Source organism: Salmo salar, chromosome ssa19 (assembly GCF_905237065.1).
Source record: "Salmo salar chromosome ssa19, Ssal_v3.1, whole genome shotgun sequence".
Lineage (NCBI taxonomy): Eukaryota > Metazoa > Chordata > Actinopteri > Salmoniformes > Salmonidae > Salmo > Salmo salar.
The window spans coordinates 810,844-833,020 of record NC_059460.1 but is presented as its reverse complement, the minus strand read 5'-3'; the positions used below and the strand labels follow the sequence as shown (position 1 = coordinate 833,020).

At 44.3% G+C, this 22,177-nt stretch overlaps 1 protein-coding gene across 1 annotated transcript; it reads right to left on the bottom strand.

Annotated features, from left to right (window-relative positions):
* Positions 1-2,454: 2,454 nt before the first annotated feature.
* LOC106578254 (uncharacterized) lies at positions 2,455-18,904 on the bottom strand. The gene is made up of 12 exons (XM_014156913.2): positions 18,389-18,904; positions 16,969-17,856; positions 16,529-16,709; positions 16,294-16,433; positions 15,458-16,023; positions 8,468-8,741; positions 8,041-8,236; positions 7,208-7,392; positions 6,917-7,012; positions 6,514-6,663; positions 4,677-4,770; positions 2,455-4,197 (listed from the first exon to the last, which is right to left on the bottom strand). The coding sequence occupies exons 2-12, from the start codon at positions 17,807-17,809 to the stop codon at positions 4,134-4,136; spliced, it is 2,787 nt and encodes a 928-aa protein (XP_014012388.1). The 5' UTR covers positions 17,810-17,856; positions 18,389-18,904; the 3' UTR covers positions 2,455-4,133.
* Positions 18,905-22,177: the final 3,273 nt, after the last annotated feature.

The following is a 22,177-nucleotide window of genomic DNA, read 5'->3' as shown; positions in this document are numbered from 1 at the left end:
TACTTGCGTACTATTGTTTGTACAGATGAACGTGGTACCTTCAGAAGTTTGGACATTGCTCCCAAGGATTAACCAGACTTGTGGAGGTCTACAATTTTTTGGCTGATTTCTTTTGATTTTCTCATGTCAAGCAGAGGCACTGGGTTTGAAGGTAGGCCTTGAAATACATCCACAGGTACACCTCCAATTGACTCAAATTATGTCAATTAGCTTATCAGAAGCTTATAAAACCAATTTCTGGAATTTTACAAGATGTTTAAAGGCACAGTCAACTTAGTGTCTGTAAACTTTTGACCTAGAAATGTTTGCTAATTTATAAACAAAAAAAAACTGAAATATGACATTTACATAAGTATTCAGACCCTTTACTCAGCACTTTGTTGAAGCACCTTTGGCAGCGATTACAGCCAAGTCTTTTGGGCATGACAGTACAAGCTTGGCACACCTGTATTTGGGGAGTTTCTCCAATTATTCTCTGCAGATCCTTTCAAGCTCTGTCAGGTTGGATGGGGAGGGTTGCTGCACAGCTATTTTCAGGTCTCTTACAGATGTTCAATCGGGTTCAGGTCCGGTTTCTGGCTGGGCCACAAAAGGACATTGAGACTTGTCCTGAAGCCACTCCTGCGTTGTCCTGTTGGAAGGTGAAACTTCGCCCCAGTTTGGGGTCCTGAGTGCTCTGGAGCAGGTTTTCATCAAGGATCTCTCTGTACTTTTCTCCGTTCATCTTTGCCTCAATCTTGACTAGTTTCCCAGTCCCTGCCGCTGAAAAAAAATCCCACAGCATAATGCTTCACTGTAGGGATGGTGCCAGGTTTCCTCCAGGCGTGACACTTGGCATTCAGGCCAAAGACTTGTTTTCATCAGTTCAGAGAATCGACCCTTATGGCAAACTCCAAGAGGGCTGTCATGTGCCTTTTACTGAGGAGTGGCTTCCCTCTGGACACTCTACCATAAAGGCCTGATCGGTGGAGTGCTGCAGAGATGGTTGTCCTTCTGGAAGGTTCTCCCATCTCCACAGAGGAGCTCTGTCAGAGTTTGTAACTCGGTAGTGAGTGTTGCAACCGAGGACAGACAATTTTTACATGCTACATGCTTCTGCACTCGGCGTTCCCTTTTTGTGAGCTTGTGTGGCCTACCATTTCGCGGCTGAGCTGTAGTCGCTCCTAGACATTTCCAATTCACAATAACAGCACTTACAGTTGACCGGGCAGCTCTAGCAGGGCAGAAATTTTACGAACTTACTTGTTGGAAAGGTGGCATCCTATGACTGTGCCACGTTGAAAGTCACTGTGCTCTTCAGTACGGGCCATTCTACTGCCAATTTTTGTCAATGGCTGTGTGTTTGATTTTATACACCTGTCAGCAACAGGTGTGGCTGAAATAGCCGAATCAAATAAGTTGAGAATGGGTATCCACATACTTTTGGTGATGTGTTGTATGATCCTTTTTGATGTCACTTGTTAAATCCAGTTCAAATCAGTGTAGATAAAGGAGAAGAGACAGGTTAAAGAAGGATTTAAGCCTTGAGACATGGATTGTGTATGTGTGCCATTCAGAGGGTGAATGGGCATGACAAACGCTAAGGGAATTGAGTATGGTAGGTGCAAGGCTGCTGGGTTTTTTCACGCTCAGCCGTTTCCCGTGTGTATCAAGAATGATCCACCACCCAATGGACATCCAGCAGACTTAACTATGGGAAGCATGAGTCACGGAAGGTGTTCCTAATGTTTGGTATACTCAGTGTATGTACAAGTGCCTTCAAAGTATTCACACCACTTGACTTTTACCATATTTTGTTTTACAGCTAGAATTTTAAATGGATTCAACTGAGATGTCATCACTGACCTACACACAATACCAGATAATGTTAAAGTTGAATGATTTCAAATTTTTCATTAATACAAAAAAAAACTAAAAAGAAAATGTAATGCTGAAATGAATCAATAAGCACCCCTTTATGTCAAGCTTAAATAAATTCAGGAGTAAACATTTGCTTGGTCTCTATGTGCAATAAGTGTTTAACATGATTTCTGAATGACTACCTCATCTTTGTACCACACACATAAAGATAACTGTAAGGTCCTTGATTCGAGCAGTGCATTTCAAACACAGATTCAACCAAAGACCAGGGAGGTTTTCCAATGCCTCGCAAAGGGCACTTAATGGTAGATGGGTAAAGAAAAAAAGCTGACATTAAATCCCATTGAGTATGGTGAAATTATTAATTACTTTTGATGGGGTATCAATACACCCAGTCACTACAAAAATACGGACGTGCTCCCTAATGCAGTTGCCAGAGAGGAATGACATTGATCAGAGATTTTACCTTGAGGCCTATGGTGACTTAAACAGGTTGAGTGGTGTTTCAATCGAAATGTACATTTGTTTTCTGAGCACTAACACAATTAAGTTGTTTAAGAATAGCAAGCAATAAAAGGACACATTTTTGAAATGTTTCTTTACATAACTAAACTTTTTTTTTATGGTCAAATTAATCTAGATACAATGAGACATTTAAAAGCAGTTTAACAATTTTTTTTTTTTTACAGCAAAGCCACAAATGGTTCTATTACTTTATAAAGAGCAAATCTAGAGCAAAAACAAGGCTGTGTTTTGAACACGGGTTGGAACCAAAATTATTTTCAAATCGCTCCAAAACAGAAACCCAATTTATTTTCATTCCGACCAGAAAATAAAGTTTTGAACCAGTTTGAACCCCCCAAAAAGTCACGGTTCATAATGCTCCTTTTTACCAAATAGCTCATTAAATTTACTTTGCAAATTAGCACCGATAGAGAAGCTAGCTACGGAACCAGTAAGCTAGTTGTTTACATGTTTAATTGGTCATTTAAGTGCAGGCGCAAGATATGACTGAAATTTCACAGGTGGGGAGAGAGCAAGGGGTAGACATTGGAGGTTTGACTTGAAGCGCTAAAATACCTTGACATGTGAACTGGAATGTGTTCAGGCTACTACTAGCATTGACTTTACAGAATTATATACAAGACATGAGGAACATTTTTTGAAAAAAAAAAAAAATAACATTATTAACCGGTTCTCAAGATTTGAAAATAAACTTTTGTTTTGTGTAGGGCAGTGATTGAAATCACCAAAGACGATTTTGTCTTATTCAATTCTTTTTCAAGGAGCTGATCAAAGTCAATTCACTTCCATCAGATGGAAAAGAGAACCATATACAAAAAGGACAGCCTGGTTTTTGCTCAGAATTTCAACATTTCTGCAAACGTATAATAACTTCTATTGGTGTCTTCACATTAAACATTGTGTATACTGTTGATTGTTTTCATTGTTGCTTCTGCATACAGGTTCCCCCTGAGAACATTTAAAACATATTTACACGCAAGGCTTCCACAGACATTGTTATAGTTCCTCTACAAAATCAGATCATGCCTAATTTGACCTCATAAAAGTAGAAAGGCACAATAGTGGTTTGCAAGCCAGCTAGCACACAAACCATTTTAAAACAGTTTCAAATTGATACTGATCGATCATCTCAATTATGAAAATACTATTCTTATCAAATCATTATTTGTAAACGTTTTGTGTGTGTGTGTGTGTGTGGGGGGGGGGGGATTACCATAAAATAGCTTTGTGCTAATAAGGGACTCCATAGCTCCAAGTAGAGGAGAGAGCTCCATATGCATATTGTCGTTCACATTCCTTTTCCTCAACTTATAGAACATAAACACGAATTCTGACCAACACTCATCACTGGTTAATCACAAGCATTCACATTTTAACTAAATAAATCAACAGAACTTTTAGTACTGGTAACTCATGATTACTTTTGAGATTGGTAGACTTGTTACTTTATACACTTTCAGATCTGTTTAAGAGAGAACATTTTACATTTCAAGGAAAACGCAGGCACAGGACTGTATTACCATGATTGCATAGCAGTAAATCCAGTGCAACATTGATTGTGAATAATGCTGGAGGGAATGTAAAAAGATGGTAATTCGTACACATGAGCAAAAATGGTGCTGGTCTCTTATCTAGCGGGATATCCCTATTCAAAATCACAGACAGAAGAATACAATGTTTTAAACAAACAGGCAAGAGTTCCCTTCACACACTAGAGCTAAGAAATGCTCCCTCATATGCACACGCACTTAAAGTTCTGAAGGTCCCTCTTCAGGTTCATTCAGCTCCATGGAGTAATAGTCCAATGGTCGCCTAAGGATAAAAGCACACACAACAATCATCATTACAGTATCATTCTCTAAATTAGTTCATAATAGAACACCACTTTTGACCCTGAATAATTCAAATAAAGTATTTTGAATGAATATCAAAAGGACAAATTTGTTATTTCTGGAGCAGTCAGAATACTCGATCACCTTGAAGAGCTCACATTTAAGCTTTTCTGAGAACTGCAACAATGGCACCACATGATTATGTGTCAGAAGGGTGAGGTTGAGGCAGGAAAATTTGAGCTAATCATGTTTCTATCCACTTAAGAGTAAAAGGCTTAACTGTGTGACTCCATTATGTACAGTTGCATAAAGTGAAATGATGCCTCTACACTTAACCACTGAGCCAAACTGAAAACTTCAGCATTTGTGCATACATATTCTATGCATGTCTGAGTATGCATGCACATTTGAGACTGTCTGTGTGCGTGCAAATGCATGCATGTGTGTGTGTGGTCTCACCTCTTTTTGTAGAGGTAGGTAAAGAGGACTGCTCCCAGTCCCAGTAGCAGTAGAGCTCCCAGCACCAGGCCAATCTGCAGGCCCAGGGCAGACTCTGAGAAGAAACACCATCAGTCAGCTAAGCTTAGTACTGGACTAAAAAGCACTTTTAAAAAAATGGAGCTTCTCTAGGCTTACAGAGAAGGCGTAATCTGTGTCTCGGAAACCGGCTCATAGGAAATAAACCTGTGCATTGAACTACACTTCCAAAATGAGCATGTTCGACTCAAACGTTATTAGCCAACATTCACTTTATAAAAATATCAGGAGAGCTCTGCGCCTGCTAGGGTTAATGACTCATATAGAACACACACACACACACACACACACACACACACACACACACACACACACACACACACACACACACACACACACACAAAAGTATGTGGACACCCATTCAAAATTAGTGGATTTGTCTATTTCAGCCACACCTGTTGCTGACAGGTGAGTAAAATTGAGCACACAGCCATGCAATCTCCATAGACAAAACATTGGCCCGTACTGAAGAGCTCAGTGACTTTCAACGTGGCACCGTCATAGGATGCCACCTTTCCAATCAGTTGGTCAAATTTCTGCCCTGCTAGAGCTGCCCCGGTTAACTGTAAGTGCTGTTATTGTGAAGTGGAAACTTCTAGGAGCAACAACGGCTCAGCCGCGAAGTGGCAGGCCACACAAGCTCACAGAACGGGGCCACTGAGTGCTGATAAAAATCGTCTGTCCTCGGTTGCAACACTCAATGCGCCCAAGCACAAAGCGAGGTCCATACAGAAATGGTTTGTCGAGATTGGTGTGGAAGAACTTGACTGGCCTGCTCAGAGCCCTGACCTCAACCCCATCGAACACCTTTGGGATGAATTGGAACACCGACTGTAAGGCAGGCCTAATTGCCCAACATCAGTGCCTGAACTCACTAATGCTCTTGTGGCTAGATGGAAGCAAGTCCCCGCAGCAATGTTCCAACATCTAGCGGAAAGCCGTCCTACAAAAGCGACTCCATATTATTGCCCATGATTTTGAAATGAGATGTTTGATGAGCAGGTGTCCACATACACTACATGACCAAAAGTATCTGAGGCGTTTCCATGACTATTGACTGTCTAAATCTGAACAAAGATTGCCACCTTCTGGAGAATACAGAGAAAATGTGTTACGAATACTGTATCAGTCCTACATTGGAAAACTTTGCACAGATTTCCAATGCGGAATAACGGAAATCCTAAATCTTGAGGCAGCTGCAGCAGCTATAGCTAGCCTATCCCACTGGAATAACAGAAGGGTACAGTTGGGTGCAAAAAAAAAACCAAAAAAAAGTATAACGCAGGAGGATTAAACTCAATGCCTCCAGGGCTGTTCTGTGGGTTGGTTTGTTTTCATTCCATCCAATATCCTTGGCTTTGATTGGCTGGTAGCACAGTTTAGCGTTTTTTCATTGCTTCATATCTGATAGGGCTCATACTATTCAACACTAGTGGTGTTTAGTTGTGTGTTTCCTGAATTAAAGCAATGAGATATCCTAAAATCGTGTTGGGTAATATTCAGCCATGTTTGCTCACACATATCAAGAGCGCTATTTCCAGGTATTCAATCAAGGTTTAGTGGTAGTGTTGTGTTCAGGCTGCAAGTGCTGGGCTCAGACCAGGGTTGTGATCAGTAGGGCACACTGTAGAAAAATATTTCAAAAAGCTGTGCAGCGGAATTTGAAAACCTACCCATTTCGGACAGTTTTCTTCCGTTTCGTGCCTAGTGAGCACAACCCAGGTTAGTGAATGTTGTTCGGGGGGGGGGGGGGGCGCACCAGTGCTCATGCTTCGGTCAGTAGCCGGGTCGGTACAGGTGTCCCCCTGGGTGAGGGAGGTCTGGAGGATGAGGGCCCTCTGATGGTCCGACAGGGCCTGGATGTTCCCCAGTACACGGAGCCACCCGGTCACACAGGAGAAGTTGGCCACTGAAACACACACAAAGGTGGGTTCTCCAGTTTAAACAGAGATGAAAACACATTGGTAATGTTGTAAAGTGAAATGACTATGACAGGAAACATAGAACCAAAACCCATATTCTCAACACTGGATGACAAAAAAAAAAAAAAGAGTATCGCACATTGCAGTATTGTTATGTGCATGAATATCAATGACCAAATGTGTTATACGTGCGCTCGTGTTTGCAACTGTGTGTGTCTCTGTAATGCTAGTGTGTCTCACCCTGCAGGTAGAGGGCAGAGATCCCACAGTGACATCTTTCCTCTAGATAGCCAGCCACATCAATCTCACTGTGACCCTGCACCAGTCCACTGCAGTCTGACAGAGAAAGTAAAAGATTGATAGAGAGAAAGAAGGAAAGATGGAGAGTAAGAGTTTGTATGGTTAAGGAAGGTACATAAGCCATTAGAGATACTAATGAGTTGAGACCACTTGATCGAACAGCATTAAGTATCACGCACTTAACATCACAAAAAGCCCAATTTCCCAAGAAATACAGATGACATGGCTTACTTCCTGGGTGCTCCTGCCAATCACCGGAGAGGGGAGCCAGGCATAGGTTGAGGTCGCTGGAGAAAGCAGGGCTGGGGCAGATGTTGGTCAGGCGCGGGGTGGGGGAGGAGCTGGTCCAGGAGGAGGGGCTTCTCGCCTCGCAACAGGAGCAACGGCTGAGAGACACGGGACCGTCCTCCACTGACCTGTGGTGTACAAACAGAGGCACACACACAATACAATCTTTAGTGACACTAACAAAAGACTGACTAGCTTGACTTAACCTATACCAGGAGTGGCCAAACTTCTGGCCCGAGGGACAAATCCGGATTATGAAATTCAACAGAGGGCCGCACAGATTTTTGGAGACCGATTTCCTCGTCAAAATCAATTTGCAAGCCAGAAAAGGGGCAGTTATGTCAAAATATAAGTCCATTATCATTTTTACATACTTTATAATAATTGTGCAGATAAGAATGGCACCAGAATTGCAATTTTGCTGTGTTGTGTGTGTGTGTGTGTGTGTGTGTGTGTGTGTGTGTGTGTGTGTGTGTGTGTGTGTATCAGTAGTCCCTCCTAACGTCTTCTATGCGGCTGGTGAATGTTAGAAAACATTATGTATGTCTTACCTTTCAGGAATGGGGTCATAATAGCTAATAGCTCTTACTGTTCAAAAGCTAGAAACCGCTCCGTTTGTCCCAACAGCTAATAGTCGATTTCGTAGGTTACTCACGTAACCACGGTTCTATGAAATAACCTTCTGGCGGCCCAAACCAAACTTTTGCCTATACCTTGACCAAATAGTTTTATTACCAGTAGTACACAAAGCAAATACAAGTAAATGTAATTCCTACCTGAGTACAGGCATCACCTGCTGCCCTCTGGTGGCAGAGAGTTTAATGAGCAATCTCAGGTCATGACTGAAAACTAGTGTGTCACGAAGAGTGCTGTTGGTTAGGGTGGTACCAGCTCTACACACAGTGACTGTGTCAGAACACAGGACTACAGCCCCATTGGCCGGAATTGTGGCCCCCTTGGGAAACACCTGGTCTGTGTGGAACAGGAGAGCGAGAGGGGGAAGATCAAAAATGGTGGTGAGGGAGGGAAACATACATTTTATCTCTTCAGGGTAGTGTTCATTAGGGCAACAAAAAGTTTACAAACAGAAAAATAAAAATGAGTACTTCTCATTGATTAATTTCAGATTGTACCTTCCTGTTACACTCTGTTTTGGACCATTGTCTTCTGATTTGTGCCTAGGAAACATGACCCTGAGCTCACCTGCTCCCGTGATGTTCCCGATGAGGTAGAAGCCGTTATGGTCTGTGATTCCGGACAGAGGGAGGGCCATAGTCGTACCGGCGCGATACTCTTCAAACACAGTCAGGACCAGGCCCTGTAGAGAAGTCAGGGGCGATCCTAACAGCTCCACAAACCCGCTCTGCTGGCTGTGGTTGGTCCAGTGGGCACCGCCCACCTCACTGATGACCACACCCTCAGGGGGAGGGGGTGGGCGGGGACAAGAGTTCTCCCTCAGTGGTGTGGGTGGGGCCACCTGAAGAACAATATACATGGATAGGATTTCAATTGGCAAGGTCATCGAAATTGTTAAAAGGTTTTTAAAACCAATTCTAATAAATACGACAGTTGGACAATGGATGAAGATACTCCAATTTGTATAATGCATCAGATATTGACTGAATTATAGCACATAAAAAACATTTTACTGGCATGAACAAATAACGAATGATGTTCATGGATTTGTGGGAATCAATTTGTCATCAAATTTCACCTTTTTTTCTTAGAACGCAAGTCGGAAGTTTACATACACTTAGGTTAGAGTCATTAAAACTTGTTTTTCAACCACTCCACGAATTTCTGTTTTTGCTTTGTCATTACGGGGTATTGTGTAGATTGAGGAAAAAAACGATTTAATCAATATTAGAATAAGGTGGTAACGTAACAAAATGTGGAAAAAGGCATGGGGTCTGAATAGTTTCCATATCCAATGTACAGTTGAAGTCGGAAGTTTACATTCACTTAGGTTGGAGTCAATTAAACTCGTTTTTCAACCACTTCTTGTTAACAAACTATAGTTTTGGCAAGTCGGTTAGGACACCTACTTTGTGCATGACACAGATAATTTTTCCAACAATTGTTTACAGACGGATTATTTCACTGTATCACAATTCCAGTGGGTCAGAAGTTTACAGACACTAACGGCGTCAACACCACAGCCACTGCTAGCTAGCCAACTTTACCAACTAGCAGTACTGTAGAAACTAAATACATTACAACGGAACAATTTGATTAGTGTAATGTTAGCTAGCTACATAGTTGTCTTTGTATCAAAGATAAAAGGTAAATGCAGCCACTGCTAGCTAGCCAACTCTACCAGCTAGCATTACTGTATCATTTTTAGTCAATAAGATTTTTGCAACGTAAGCTTAACTTTCTGAATTTTCGAGTTGTGTAGTCCACTTGTGTAGCTAGCAGGACTGACTTTGTGTTAGCTAGCCAACGTTTAATTACTTCTGCGTTATGAAAAGAACTAGACACGGACACGAATGATCCATTGGTAGTTTGCTGTAACCAAGTATTGGTGCAAACCGTGTGTTATTGGATGCTACCATGCTAGTTAGCTACGGGGTCATAGGATACAGTGCACTGGGTGGGTCTCACGGAAGAATACTGTATACTGTATCTAGCTGAATAAACTAAGTTTGAGCCTATTCCTGGAAACATTGAACCACTGTAGTTTACATCAATTATCATTTCTAAAGTGGAAGTTGGAAAAGTTATATTTGAGTGTTTCAGTGAATGGTTAGTGAGGGAGGCCCTGCTCTCTCGCTTCCCCAGTTGTTTAGTTAATTTTCTTTGCACAGGCCACACAAACGCTTCACACCGCATGGCCGCTGGCACTCTAACCTGGTGGTCCCAGCGCGCACGACCCACGCGGAGTTCCAGGTCTCCGGCAGCCTCTGGAACTGCCGGTCTGCGGCCAACAAGGCAGAGTTCATCTCAGCCTATGCTACCCTCCAGTCCCTCGACTTCTTGGCGCTGACGGAAACATGGATTACCACAGATAAACACTGCTACTCCTACTGCTCTCTCCTCGTCTGACCACGTGTTCTCGCATACCCCGAGAGCATCTGGTCAGCGGGGTGGTGGCACTGGAATCCTCATCTCTCCCAAGTGGACATTCTCTCTTTCTCCCCTGACCCATCTGTCTATCACCTCCTTTGAATTCCATGCTGTCACAGTCACTAGCCCATTCAAGCTTAACATCCTTACCATTTATCGCCCTCCAGGTTCCCTTGGAGAGTTCATCAATGAGCTTGACGCCTTGATAAGTTCCTTTCCTGAGGATGGCTCACCCCTCACAATTCTGGGTGACTAACCTCCCTACGTCTACCTTTGACTCATTTCTCTCTGCCTCCTCCTTTCCACTCCTCTCCTCTTTTGACCTCACCCTTTCACCGTCCCCCCCTACTCACAAGGCGGCCAATACGCTTGACCTCATCTTTACTAGACGCTGTTCTTCTACTAATCTCACTGCAACTCCCCTCCAAGTCTCTGACCACTACTTTGTATCCTTTTCCCTCTCGCTCTCCTCCAACACTACTCACTCTGCCCCTACTCAGATGGTATTGCGCCGTCGCAACCTTCACTCTCTCTCTCCTGCTACTCTCTCCTCTTCCATCCTATCATCTCTTCCCTCTGCTCAAGCCTTCTCCAACCAATCTCCTGATTCTGCCTCCTCAACCCTCTCCTCCCTTTCTGCATCCTTTGACTCTCTATGTCCCCTATCCTCCCGGCCGGCTCGGTCCTCCCCTCCTGCTCCATGGCTTGACGACTCATTGCGAGCTCACAGAACAGGGCTCCGGGCAGCCGAGCGGAAATGGAGGAAAACTAGCCTCCCTGCGGACCTGGCATCTTTTCACTCCCTCCTCTCCACATTTTCTTCCTCTGTTTCTGCTGTTAAAGCCACTTTCTACCACTCTAAATTCCAAGCATCTGCCTCTAACCCTAGGAAGCTCTTTGCCACCTTCTCCCCCCTCCTGAATCCTCCTCCCCCTCCTCACTCTCTGCGGATGACTTTGTCAACCATTTTGAAAAGAAGGTTGATGACATCCGATCCTCGTTTGTTAACTCAAATGACACCGCTGGTCCTGCTCACACTGCCTTACCCTATGCTTTGACCTCTTTCTCCCCTCTCTCTCCAGATGAAATCTTGCGACTTGTGACGGCCGGCCGCCCAACAACCTGCCTGCTTGACCCTATCCCCTCCTCCCTTCTTCAGACCATTTCCGGAGACCTTCTCCCTTACCTCACTTCGCTCATCAACTCATCCTTGACCGCTGGCTACGTCCCTTCCATCTTCAAGAGAGCGAGAGTTGCACCCCTTCTCAAAAAACCTACACTCGATCCCTCCGATGTCAACAACTACAGACCAGTATCCCTTCTTTTCTCTCCAAAACTCTTGAGCGTGCCGTCCTTGGCCAGCTCTCTTGCTATCTCTCTCAGAATTACCTTCTTGATCCAAATCAGTCAGGTTTCAGGTTTGCCTTTGATACTGTGAACCATCAGATCCTCCTCTCCACCCTCTCCGAGTTGGGCATCTCCGGTGCGGCTCACTCTTGGATTGCGTCCTACCTGACAGGTCGCTCCTACCAGGTGGCATGGCGCGAATCCGTCTCCGCACCACTTGCTCTCACCACTGGTGTTCCCCAGGGCTCAGTTCTAGGCCCTCTCCTATTCTCGCTATACACCAAGTCACTTGGCTCTGTCATATCCTCACATGGTCTCTCCTATCATTGCTACACAGACGACACACAATTCATCTTCTCCTTTCCCCCTTCTGATAACCAGGTGGCGAATCGCATCTCTGCATGTCTGGCAGGCATATCAGTGTGGATGACGGATCACCACCTCAAGCTGAACCTCGGCAAGACGGAGCTGCTCTTCCTCCCGGGGAAGGACTGCCCGTTCCATGATCTCGCCATCACGGTTGACAACTCCATTGTGTCTTCCTCCCAGAGTGCTAAGAGCCTTGGCGTGACCCTGGACAACACCCTGTCATTCTCCGCTAACATCAAGGCGGTGACCCGATCCTGTAGGTTCATGTTCTACAACATTCGCAGAGTACGACCTTGCCTTACACAGGAAGCGGCGCAGGTCCTAATCCAGGCACTTGTCATCTCCCGTCTGGATTACTGCAACTCGCTGTTGGCGGGGCTCCCTGCCTGTGCCATTAAACCCCTACAACTCATCCAGAACGCCGCAGTCCGTCTGGTGTTCAACCTTCCCAAGTTCTCTCACGTCACCCCGCTCCTCCGCACACTCCACTGGCTTCCAGTTGAAGCTTGCATCTGCTACAAGACCATGGTGCTTGCCTACGGAGCTGTGAGGGGAACGCACCTTCAGGCTCTGATCAGTCTCTACACCCAAAGAAGGGCACTGCGTTCATCCACCTCTGGCCTGCTCACCTCACTACCTCTGCGGAAGCACAGTTCCTGCTCAGCCCAGTCAAAACTGTTCGTTGCTCTGGCACCCCAATGGTGGAACAAGCTCCCTCACGACGCCAGGACAGCGGAGTCAATCACCACCTTCCGGAGACACCTGAAACCCCACCTCTTTAAGGAATACCTGGGATAGGATAAAGTAATCCTTCTAACCCACACCCCCCCCCCAAAAAAGATATAGATGTACCATTGTAAAGTGGTTGTTCCACTGGACATCATAAGGTAAATGCACCAATTTGTAAGTCGCTCTGGATAAGAGCGTCTGCTAAATGACGTAAATGTAAACAAAGTTGACTGTGCCTTTAAACAGCTTGGAAAATTCCAGAAAACTCCATCATGGCTTTAGAAGCTTTGTAGACCTACAAAAAAATAGTAGACCTCCACAAGTCTGGTTCATCCTTGGGAGCTATTTCAAAATGCCTGAAGGTACCATGTTCATCTGTACAAACAATAGTACGCAAGTATAAACATCATGGAACCATGCAGCCGTCCTCCTGCTCAGGAAGGAGAAGCGTTCTGTCTCCTAGAGATGAACGTACTCTGGTGTGAAAAGTGCATACCAATCCCAGAACAACAGCAAAGGACCTTGTGAAAATGCTGGAGGAAACAGGTACAAAAGCATCTATTTCCACAGTGAAACGAGTCCTATATCTACATAACCTGAAAGGCCGCTCAGCAAGGAAGAAGCCACTGCTCTAAAACCGCCATAAAAAAGCCAGACTACGGTTTGCAACTGCACATGGGGACAAAGATCGTACTTTTTGGAGAAATGTCCTCTGGTCTGATGAAACAAAAATAGAACTGTTTGGCCATAATGACCATTGTTATGCTTGGAGGAGAAAGGGGGATGATTGCAAGCCGAAGAACACCATCCCAACCGTGAAGTACGAGGGTGGCAGCATCATGTTGTGGGGGTGCTTTGCTGCGGAGGGACTGGTGCACAAAATAGATGGCATCATCAGGTAGGAAAATTATGTGGATATACTGAAGCAACATCTCAAGACATCAGTCAGGAACTGGACAATGATCCCAAGCATACTTCCAAAGTTGTGGCAAAATGGCCATCACAAAGCCCTGACCTCAATCCTATAGAAAATTTGTGGGCAGAACTGAAAAAGCGTGTGCGAGCAAGGAGGCCTACAAACCGTATTCAGTTACACCAGCTCTGTCTGGAGGAATGGGCCAAAATTCACCCAATTTGTGGGAAGCTTGTGGAAGGCTACCCGAAACATTTGACCAAAGTTAAACAATTTAAAGGCAACGCTACCAAATACTAATTGAGTGTATGTAAACATCTGACCCACTGGGAATGTGATGAAAGAAAGAAATAATTCTCTCTACTATTATTCTGACATTTCACATTCTTAAAATAAAGTGGTGATCCTAACTGACCTAAGACAGGGAATTTTTACTTGGATTAAATGTCAGGAATTGTGAAAAATTTAGTTGAAATGTATTTGGCTAAGGTGTATGTAAACTTCCGACTTCAACTGTATATGAACACATTAACATAAAGGGGTTGAACAGGGCTACAATGGCCAAACACTTGCTCTGTCCACCCTACCTGTGCTGTCTAGACTGCCTTATTAATAACTGTCGTTGTCAATTTCTCTTGCATAATTCAACAAAGCGTATGATACAGTTGAGTGTTGATCATGCTATTTTATTGAATAAGTTGTCCTCAATAGGCCTGAGCTCTGACACCTGTTCATGGTTTTATGATCATCTTAGTGACAGAACTCAAGCCATCGTCATTGATGGGGTTAAGTCAGAATTTCTTGAAGTACATAAAGGTGTACCACAGGGGTCGATTTTGGGACTTGTTCTCGTCACTATTTATATAAACACCATTGGTCAATCTGTTAAAAATTGTTAACTACATCTATATGCGGATAATGCTATTATGTATGCTATTGCCCTGACTGTTGATCTGGCTGTCAGAATGTATAGCTATGCAGGAATCCCTTGCTGATTTAAAACTTGTGCTTAATACCGGCAAAACTAAATACGTAATTTTTTTTTAACTCTTAAGAGTGTTTCAGATGAACTAAAATGTTCACTCATTAGATGGTTCTCCAATCAAACGTGTTCCCGCATATAAATACTTAGGCATTTGGTTTGATAAGGATTTGACATTATATTTGACAATATATTGAAGAGCTGTTTACAAAGAGATTATTTAAAGTTGTCTTTTTGTACATAAACATATTGTGCCTTTCTCTGAGCAGTAGGAAGCAGACTATTCAGTCAACCTTTTTATCTGTTGATTATGGTGATATTATTTTTTATCAAAGTACAGCTGCTACTACCAACTGTGTGGCTCAGATGGTAAAGCATGGCGCTTGTAATTCCAAGGTTGTGTGTTCGATTCCCACGGGGGACCAGTACAAAAAAGCATGCACTCACTACTGTAAGTCGCTCTGGATAAAAGTCTGCTAAATGTACTACTCTTAAACCTTTGGATGCCATCTACCATAGTGCCCTTTGTTATGTTACAGTTTTGATACTCATCACGTCATCCTGCATCAAAAGGTTGGCTGGACTTCACTAAAGACCCGTAGATCTTTACATTACTCCCAGACTATTTGCATTGCCCACCCCTCTGGAACGCTGCTGCTATGCATAGTCACTTTAATAACTCTACCTACATGTACATAGTACCTCAACACTTGTGCCCCCGCACATTGACTCTGTACCGGTATCCCCTGTATACAGGGGATAGGGAAGAGTATTGAGGGATCCTCACCACAAAAGCAGACAGGTCGGCAGGCAGCAGGCCATTACAGCGGCTCAAGGCCTCGTCTCCGGACTGCACCTCCGGGTCCTCCAGCAGGGGGAGCTGTCCTGGGGTCAACGCATCACTCAGCTCCTGGGCATCCTTGTCCGAGCCCCTCAGCCGGTACACCACCGCGTCCAGCAACCCCTGGGTCGGGATCCCGTTCTGGGAGGCTGAGGGCGGGCCAAAGGCGCTGCGGTACAGGGCCACTGCGTCCGGCCCGTTCTGGATGGTGTTGGGAGGCAGGCGAACCGAGGGGGCCGGGACCAGCCTATCACTGCCCACCAGGAAGTAGCCTTGGGCAGTGGTGAAGTGGCCTGTGAGGCTGATCTCACGGTAGGGCTTGCTGTTGTGTCCACTGAACAGGAGGAGCCACACTCCCTGCAGGGAGATGCGGCGGCCCGACGGGTGCCACAGCTCGATGAACTCGCCGTCCTCGGCCGAGCCCGGGTTGTCTGCATTTAGCTCGCTGATCAGGAAGTCACCCCGGGCCCAGGGCAGGAGGTGAGGGTCCACCTCCGTACTCCCAGGGACTACTGAAGGGGATTTAGAAAATATCAAAAGTTCAAAACTCACCACTATTGGGATCATTTGGTCACTAGTTATATTAAGTTGCTCTTATACCTGTGTTTGTAAAGACATGTAGTTTGATTTGATTTCAACTTGATTACAATTATTCTGTTAGACTAATGTTGGACTTCATTGGCTGTGATTGATTAGAAGCTAATTTCACTAGTCTAAGCACCAATGTGTATCACCAATGTAATGGCGTGTGTCAGTGTGATAGAGAAATATGTAACAATCACCAGTGACGTGAGGACAAATCTTTGGCCAGGGGCACTGGTTGGGCTGTCCGGGGGTTTGTGGCGCTTCCCAGAATACACCGGGGTCTCTGGTCCAACTGGCCACACCACAGCGACTGAGGTAGAGGCATCCCTCCCCAAAACTGAGAATGACCAGCAAGGTTAGTACTTCAGCCTAAGATAGAAAGATTAATAGATGGATGAGTAGATGGATAAATAGATTCAAAGGTTTGATTACCTGGCACTGAGCTGGTAGGGCTGTCTGCCTGGTATGAGGGTCTCTGTGAGGTTGGCACTGGGTTGGTCCCCTGGTCCAACGTACACGAAGGCATCTAAGGGCTGCGTCTGGCTCAGAGGGCTGCCCACAGGGAAGTCGGAGGCCTTGCCATTATACAGCGCCACCGCCCCAGACTCATCTCCTGATGAACAACGCAACACAGCAGAACTTAATCACTCAACAATTCTCACCAACCAACACTTCAGTACAACAAGTTTCTCGTACAGGAAGTGAAACAAGTTGCGTAGATATAATTTCACACGTACAAAAATACTACAGGCCCAGCTCCTTGACTAGACAGATAATCTCTGCAAGGCCTCCCAATGAACAGATATGAAAAAAAAGATTATACCAATGAAAAGCAGCTTTAATAGGAACTCCTCCAGGTACAGTTCACTGACCTTTCATGTTGTTCTTGTAAATGGTGATGGAGATCAGGCCTTCCCTGGAGTTGGACACGTCCACACTCGCACTGATCGTTTCCGTCCGCCCGTCCAGTACCAGCAGCACCAGTGGTCCTGCAGCATGGGACTCACTTAGCTCCACAAACCCATCCACCTGCCCCCCTCCCAGCTTCAGCTCGCTGATACGCGTAGTGGCAGCAATGGAATCAGGGGGTGTGCAGTGATTGGGTTGGCCAGGTGAAGGTAGGGCCACCTGGAAGCCCCAGCTTTCCCCAGATACCAGGCACCTTTCGATGGACTCGTCTCCCTCGTGGGCCCCCTCGTCCTCTACGAAGGCCGGCTCCCCAGGGGTCAACGTCTCGGCCAGGACCTCCGCGCCCCAGGACCGCCGTGTCATGTACACGATGGCATCCACCAGCCCCACGGCTGTGGCGTTCATCTTCTCCCCGTAGCGTGTGGCAGATGTGTGGTAAAGAGCAATGGCGTCCGGGCCATTCTGGACAGTGTTGGGCGGGAGGGGGATGGCTGGTTTGGGCTGCATGTCCACCGAGCCAACCAGGAAGAAGCCCCGGTCGTCTGTGGTGTGGCCCTTCAAGTCCAGTACTTTGTAGGCTATATTGCCATTTCCATTGTAAAACACCAGGGTGTAGCCGTCCAGTGAAGCCCTCTGACTGCCGGTATGATAGAGCTCAATGAACTCTGTGGTGTCCAGTTTGGGGTTGTCTGCGTTAACCTCACTGATGATGAGGCAGTGATCTCCCTTGACTGACGCAACCAGACACACAGACAGACAAACAGCGTATGCTGTGACCACTTGAAGGGCCAGTCTTCCCATCATGGCTCTCTACTTAACCAAAAATGTCAGTGCTAAAATGCGGACCGTCTCTGAAAGATTAAGAAAATGAGAAAGACACTAGAAGTCACAGAAGATAAAATGGAGCTGGAGTGAGGATATCAATTCAACTGTCTTCATCACACAGACAAGGGGCAACCTCTGAACTGTTTTCTTTGGGTTTGACAAGTACAGACAGATTGAGGACTAGGCTACTGTGGTGCATGTTGCAATCTAGGCTAGTAGAACCTGACATTTGCCCAAAGGGAACATTGAATGAATGAGTCATCAAAACAAGAATATGATCGGGAATGCATGTCTCTGGCATGAGTCACAGTGAGGATAAATCCTGCATTTCTCGAAAAATCACATGTAGACTACTAGGAAGTGGGTTTCATCCAAAATAATGTATTTATGTAAACATTTGCAAACTGTGCATTTTATTTATTTATTCTCAAAAAAGTGCGAGGGCAGACTTTTTTCCAATAGTTTCCTGAACCATGAATTAACCAAACGTAGCTGTAATCTTCGGTATGAACTGTTAAAATAAAAATGTGTGTAATTCAATTTTTGATCGTTTCTTACCAAAAGCGTTTCCAGGGAAGCACAACGACGGTGAATATATTGGCTCGACTACGGTACTCGGTAGAGCAAGGAAAACGAAGAAAGTTGCCTGCTAAAAAAAATATTAAAATACCTAACTAGGCTACTCTACGTGATTTGTAGCCATTTAGTGTAAATATTGGAACTGTATTGAATATATTCAGTTAAAATCCCATTGAAGACCACAACTTGTTGCATAGAAGACGCTATTCAAGTCACGGTAAGCTGTTGCTTCATCTCAGCGACGAAACGGTTGTCATTCGAGATCATCAGTGCCACACAGGGTTACAAAGTAGCGACGTGATTTACTGTATTTCAGTGTCCCGTCCGCGACGACGGGATTATCGAAACAATGTTACAATCCAACAGAGAATGAATCCGTTTCTGCATTCCGAGAGAGATATTCGGAAACTTTGTTTCAATCTCTGCCGCTCCCAGCGTTGTGTCCTCATTGACAAAGCACTTTCTCCCCCTGCTCGTGCGTGGGCGGTCAGAGGGGGATGATGCTTGGGTATCGTTCTTGTTATGCGTAACATTCCAGGCCATCCAAGTTCAGCTTTGATTTATATGGCCACTTGACCCCTGACTCTTCGCAAGGAATGTGCAACACCTTGGCCACACTAGGAAGTTGGCTATTCCTAGCTGAAATTAAATAGGGCCGGTTTGCCTTTTTATCAAATATGGTCTTGGTTAATGAGCATGAAGAAAAATAGTTAATATATTGTTAAGGTTCACAATTGGCATTTGTCTCTGAATGTAGGGCCAAGTATACCACTGTCTTTCCACATGTGTTTTTTTTCATTGTTGTTTGGACATTAGAAGTGAGAAAATTGTTTTAAATTCCACACAGAATAATTGTATCTTGCATACTATTTTTAATCATACAGTCAATGATATTTGGGAAACAGTCCTGCAAAACAAGTCGGCTGAGATAAATTGTTGGGAAAATTGTTTTTTAGCCTACCATATACCTACCTGTTGATGAGGTGGTGTTGAAAACAGCTGATTTAAAAAGGATCCAGTGACCAGAGAAATGAGGAACCTGTGGTCAAAGTGCATCTACTTTTGGCTTTTAATTTACTTGCCTTTTAGTACACTTTTAGTACACTCAATATTTCAGTCACATTTCCTTCTATTTCTTAAAAGTGACCATTTCCCCAATAAGAACTAGGATATTTGGTTGCAAGATATCCATTTACAAAGGGTATTTCAATTGTTAAGTCCTTGTGGTTCCCTAGAAGGCTGGCTCTTGCTCTCAGTCTGGGTCATGGTTAATGATCTTGGACTGGACTGTGGTGTAGCCCAATTCTCAAATCAACACATCTCCATATATGTTTGCAGATGTGAATGTGGGTTTGATGTCCCGGGTCAGCCATACAGAGACAGAACCTCTAACACAACCAGAAGAGTTTGCTGTCCTCTCATTGTACCAGGATGTGTAAAGCTATGTACACCTTCATGTTAAATTCACTTGATGTAAATGCATGTTATAGTTATGCTGTATGTTGTATAGAGTCTACAATGTAGACCTATAGAATTCGGGAAATTAACCTGCTGTGGAATGTGAAAGGTTTTTAGAAAAGGCCTAGAAAATGAAATTTAGTTAAATATATGTGGTGTGCTTGCTAGTCTTGAAGTATTTATGGTAATGAAATAGAAATAGTAGTGGTAGTGGTAGTAAATGGCTTTTCATAGTCTGTGTGTTAATTATAGTGACCTATTTTGGTGTGGTTTGCAGGTGTGGAGTTATTATAGTGGGCTAGTATAGCAGGCTAGAGTGAATACTATGTCATCATATGCCATATAATGTGTTTTTAAGCTCTCAGGATGTTTTAGTTTGAACATTCTAAAAGTTTTGTTGCAGTGATTTCAGTTTACAATGCTGAATCCTGCATCCGACCATTTAAATGAATGGGGATACAACAAGCTGAAGTAGGAATGATAGCAAAAAGCTGTGTTGAAGCCGTCTAAGTTGAGTCAGTCTGCACATGTCAATGTTGGGGTGGTGTTTGTAGCTGTGGTCAGTAGTTGTTTGGTTGTGTTGCAGGTTATTTGGGCACTATAGTATGGAAGTGGTCAGTAGTTGTGTGGTTGTGGTCAATAGTTGTGGTCAGTAGTTGTGTGGCTCAGTAGTTCTGTGGTCAGTAGTTAGTTGTGTGGTGGTGGTCAGTATACAAGCACAGTTTGAATGGTGCTTCTAGCTTAGACGGTTGAAGACTAGTAGCGGACAGAATTTTTCCCATTCAAGTCTATGGCACCTGAAATGCATTGGGATTTAGTTGTGTGGTTGTGGTTATTAGTTGTGGTCAGTTGTTGTAGTTTTGTGGTCAGTAGTGGTCAGTAGTTGTGTGGTTGTGGTCAGTAGTACAGTGGCTTGCGAAAGTATTCACCCCCTTGGCATTTTTCTTATTTTGTTGCCTTACAACCTGGAATAAAACATTTTGGGGGGGGTTTGTATCGTTTGATTTACACAACATGTCTACCACTTTTAAGATGCAAAATATTTTTTCTTGTGAAACAAGAAATAATAGAAAATTATTTGAGTGTGCATAACTATTCACCCCCAAAGTCAATACTTTCTAGAGCCACCTCTTGCAGCAATTACAGTTGCAAGTCTCTATAATCTTGGCACATCTGGCCACTGGGATTTTTGCCCATTCTTCAAGGCAAAACTGCTCCAGCTCCTTCAAGTTGGATGGGTTCCGCTGGTGTACATCAACCTTTAAGTCATACCACCGATTCTCAATTGGATTGAGGTCTGGGTTTTGACTAGGAAATTCCAAGACATTAAAATGTTTCCCCTTAAACCACTCGAGTGTTGCTTTAGCAGTATGCTTAGGGTCATTGTCCTGCTGGAAGGTGAACCTTTGTCCCAGTCTCAAATCTCTGGAAGACTGAAACAGGTTTCCCTCAAGAATTCCCCTGTATTTAGCGCCATCCATCATTCCTTCAATTCTGACCAGTTTCCCAGTTCCTGCAGATGAAAAACATCCCCACAGCATGATGCTGCACCCACCATGCTTCACTGTGGGGATGGTGTTCTCAGGGTGATGAGAGCTGTTGGGTTTGCGCCAGACATAGCGTTTTCTTTGATGGTCAAAAAGCTACATTTTAGTCTCATCTGACCAGAGTACCTTCTTCCATATGTTTGGGGAGTCTCCCACAAGCCTTTTGGCGAACACCAAACATGTTTGCTTATGTTCTTCTGGCCACTCTTCCGTAAAGCCCAGCTCTGTGGAGTGTATGGCTTAAAGTGGTCCTATGGACACATACTCCAATCTCCGCTGTGGAGCTTTGCAGCTCCTTTAGGGTTATCTTTGGTCTCTTTGTTGCCTCTTATTAATGCCCTCTTTGCCTGGTCTGTGAGTTTTGGTGGGCGGCCTTCTCTTGGCAGGTTTGTGGATTTAATGGTGCTCCGTGGGACGTTCAAAGTTTCAGATATTTTTCTATAACACAACCCTGAACTGTACTTCTCCACAACTTTGTCCCTGACCTGTTTGGAGAGCTCCTTGGTCTTCATAGTGCTGCTTGCTTGGTGGTGCCCCTTGCTTAGTGGTGTTGCAGACTCTGGGGCCTTTCAGAACAGGTGTATATATACTGAGATCATGTGACAGATTATGTGACACTTAGATTGCACACAGGTGGACTTTATTTAACTAATTATGTAACTTCTGAAGGTAATTGGTTGCACCACATCTTATTTAGGGGCTTCATAGCAAAGGGAAACAGATAATTATTTTAATTTCACTTCACCAATTTGGACTATTTTGC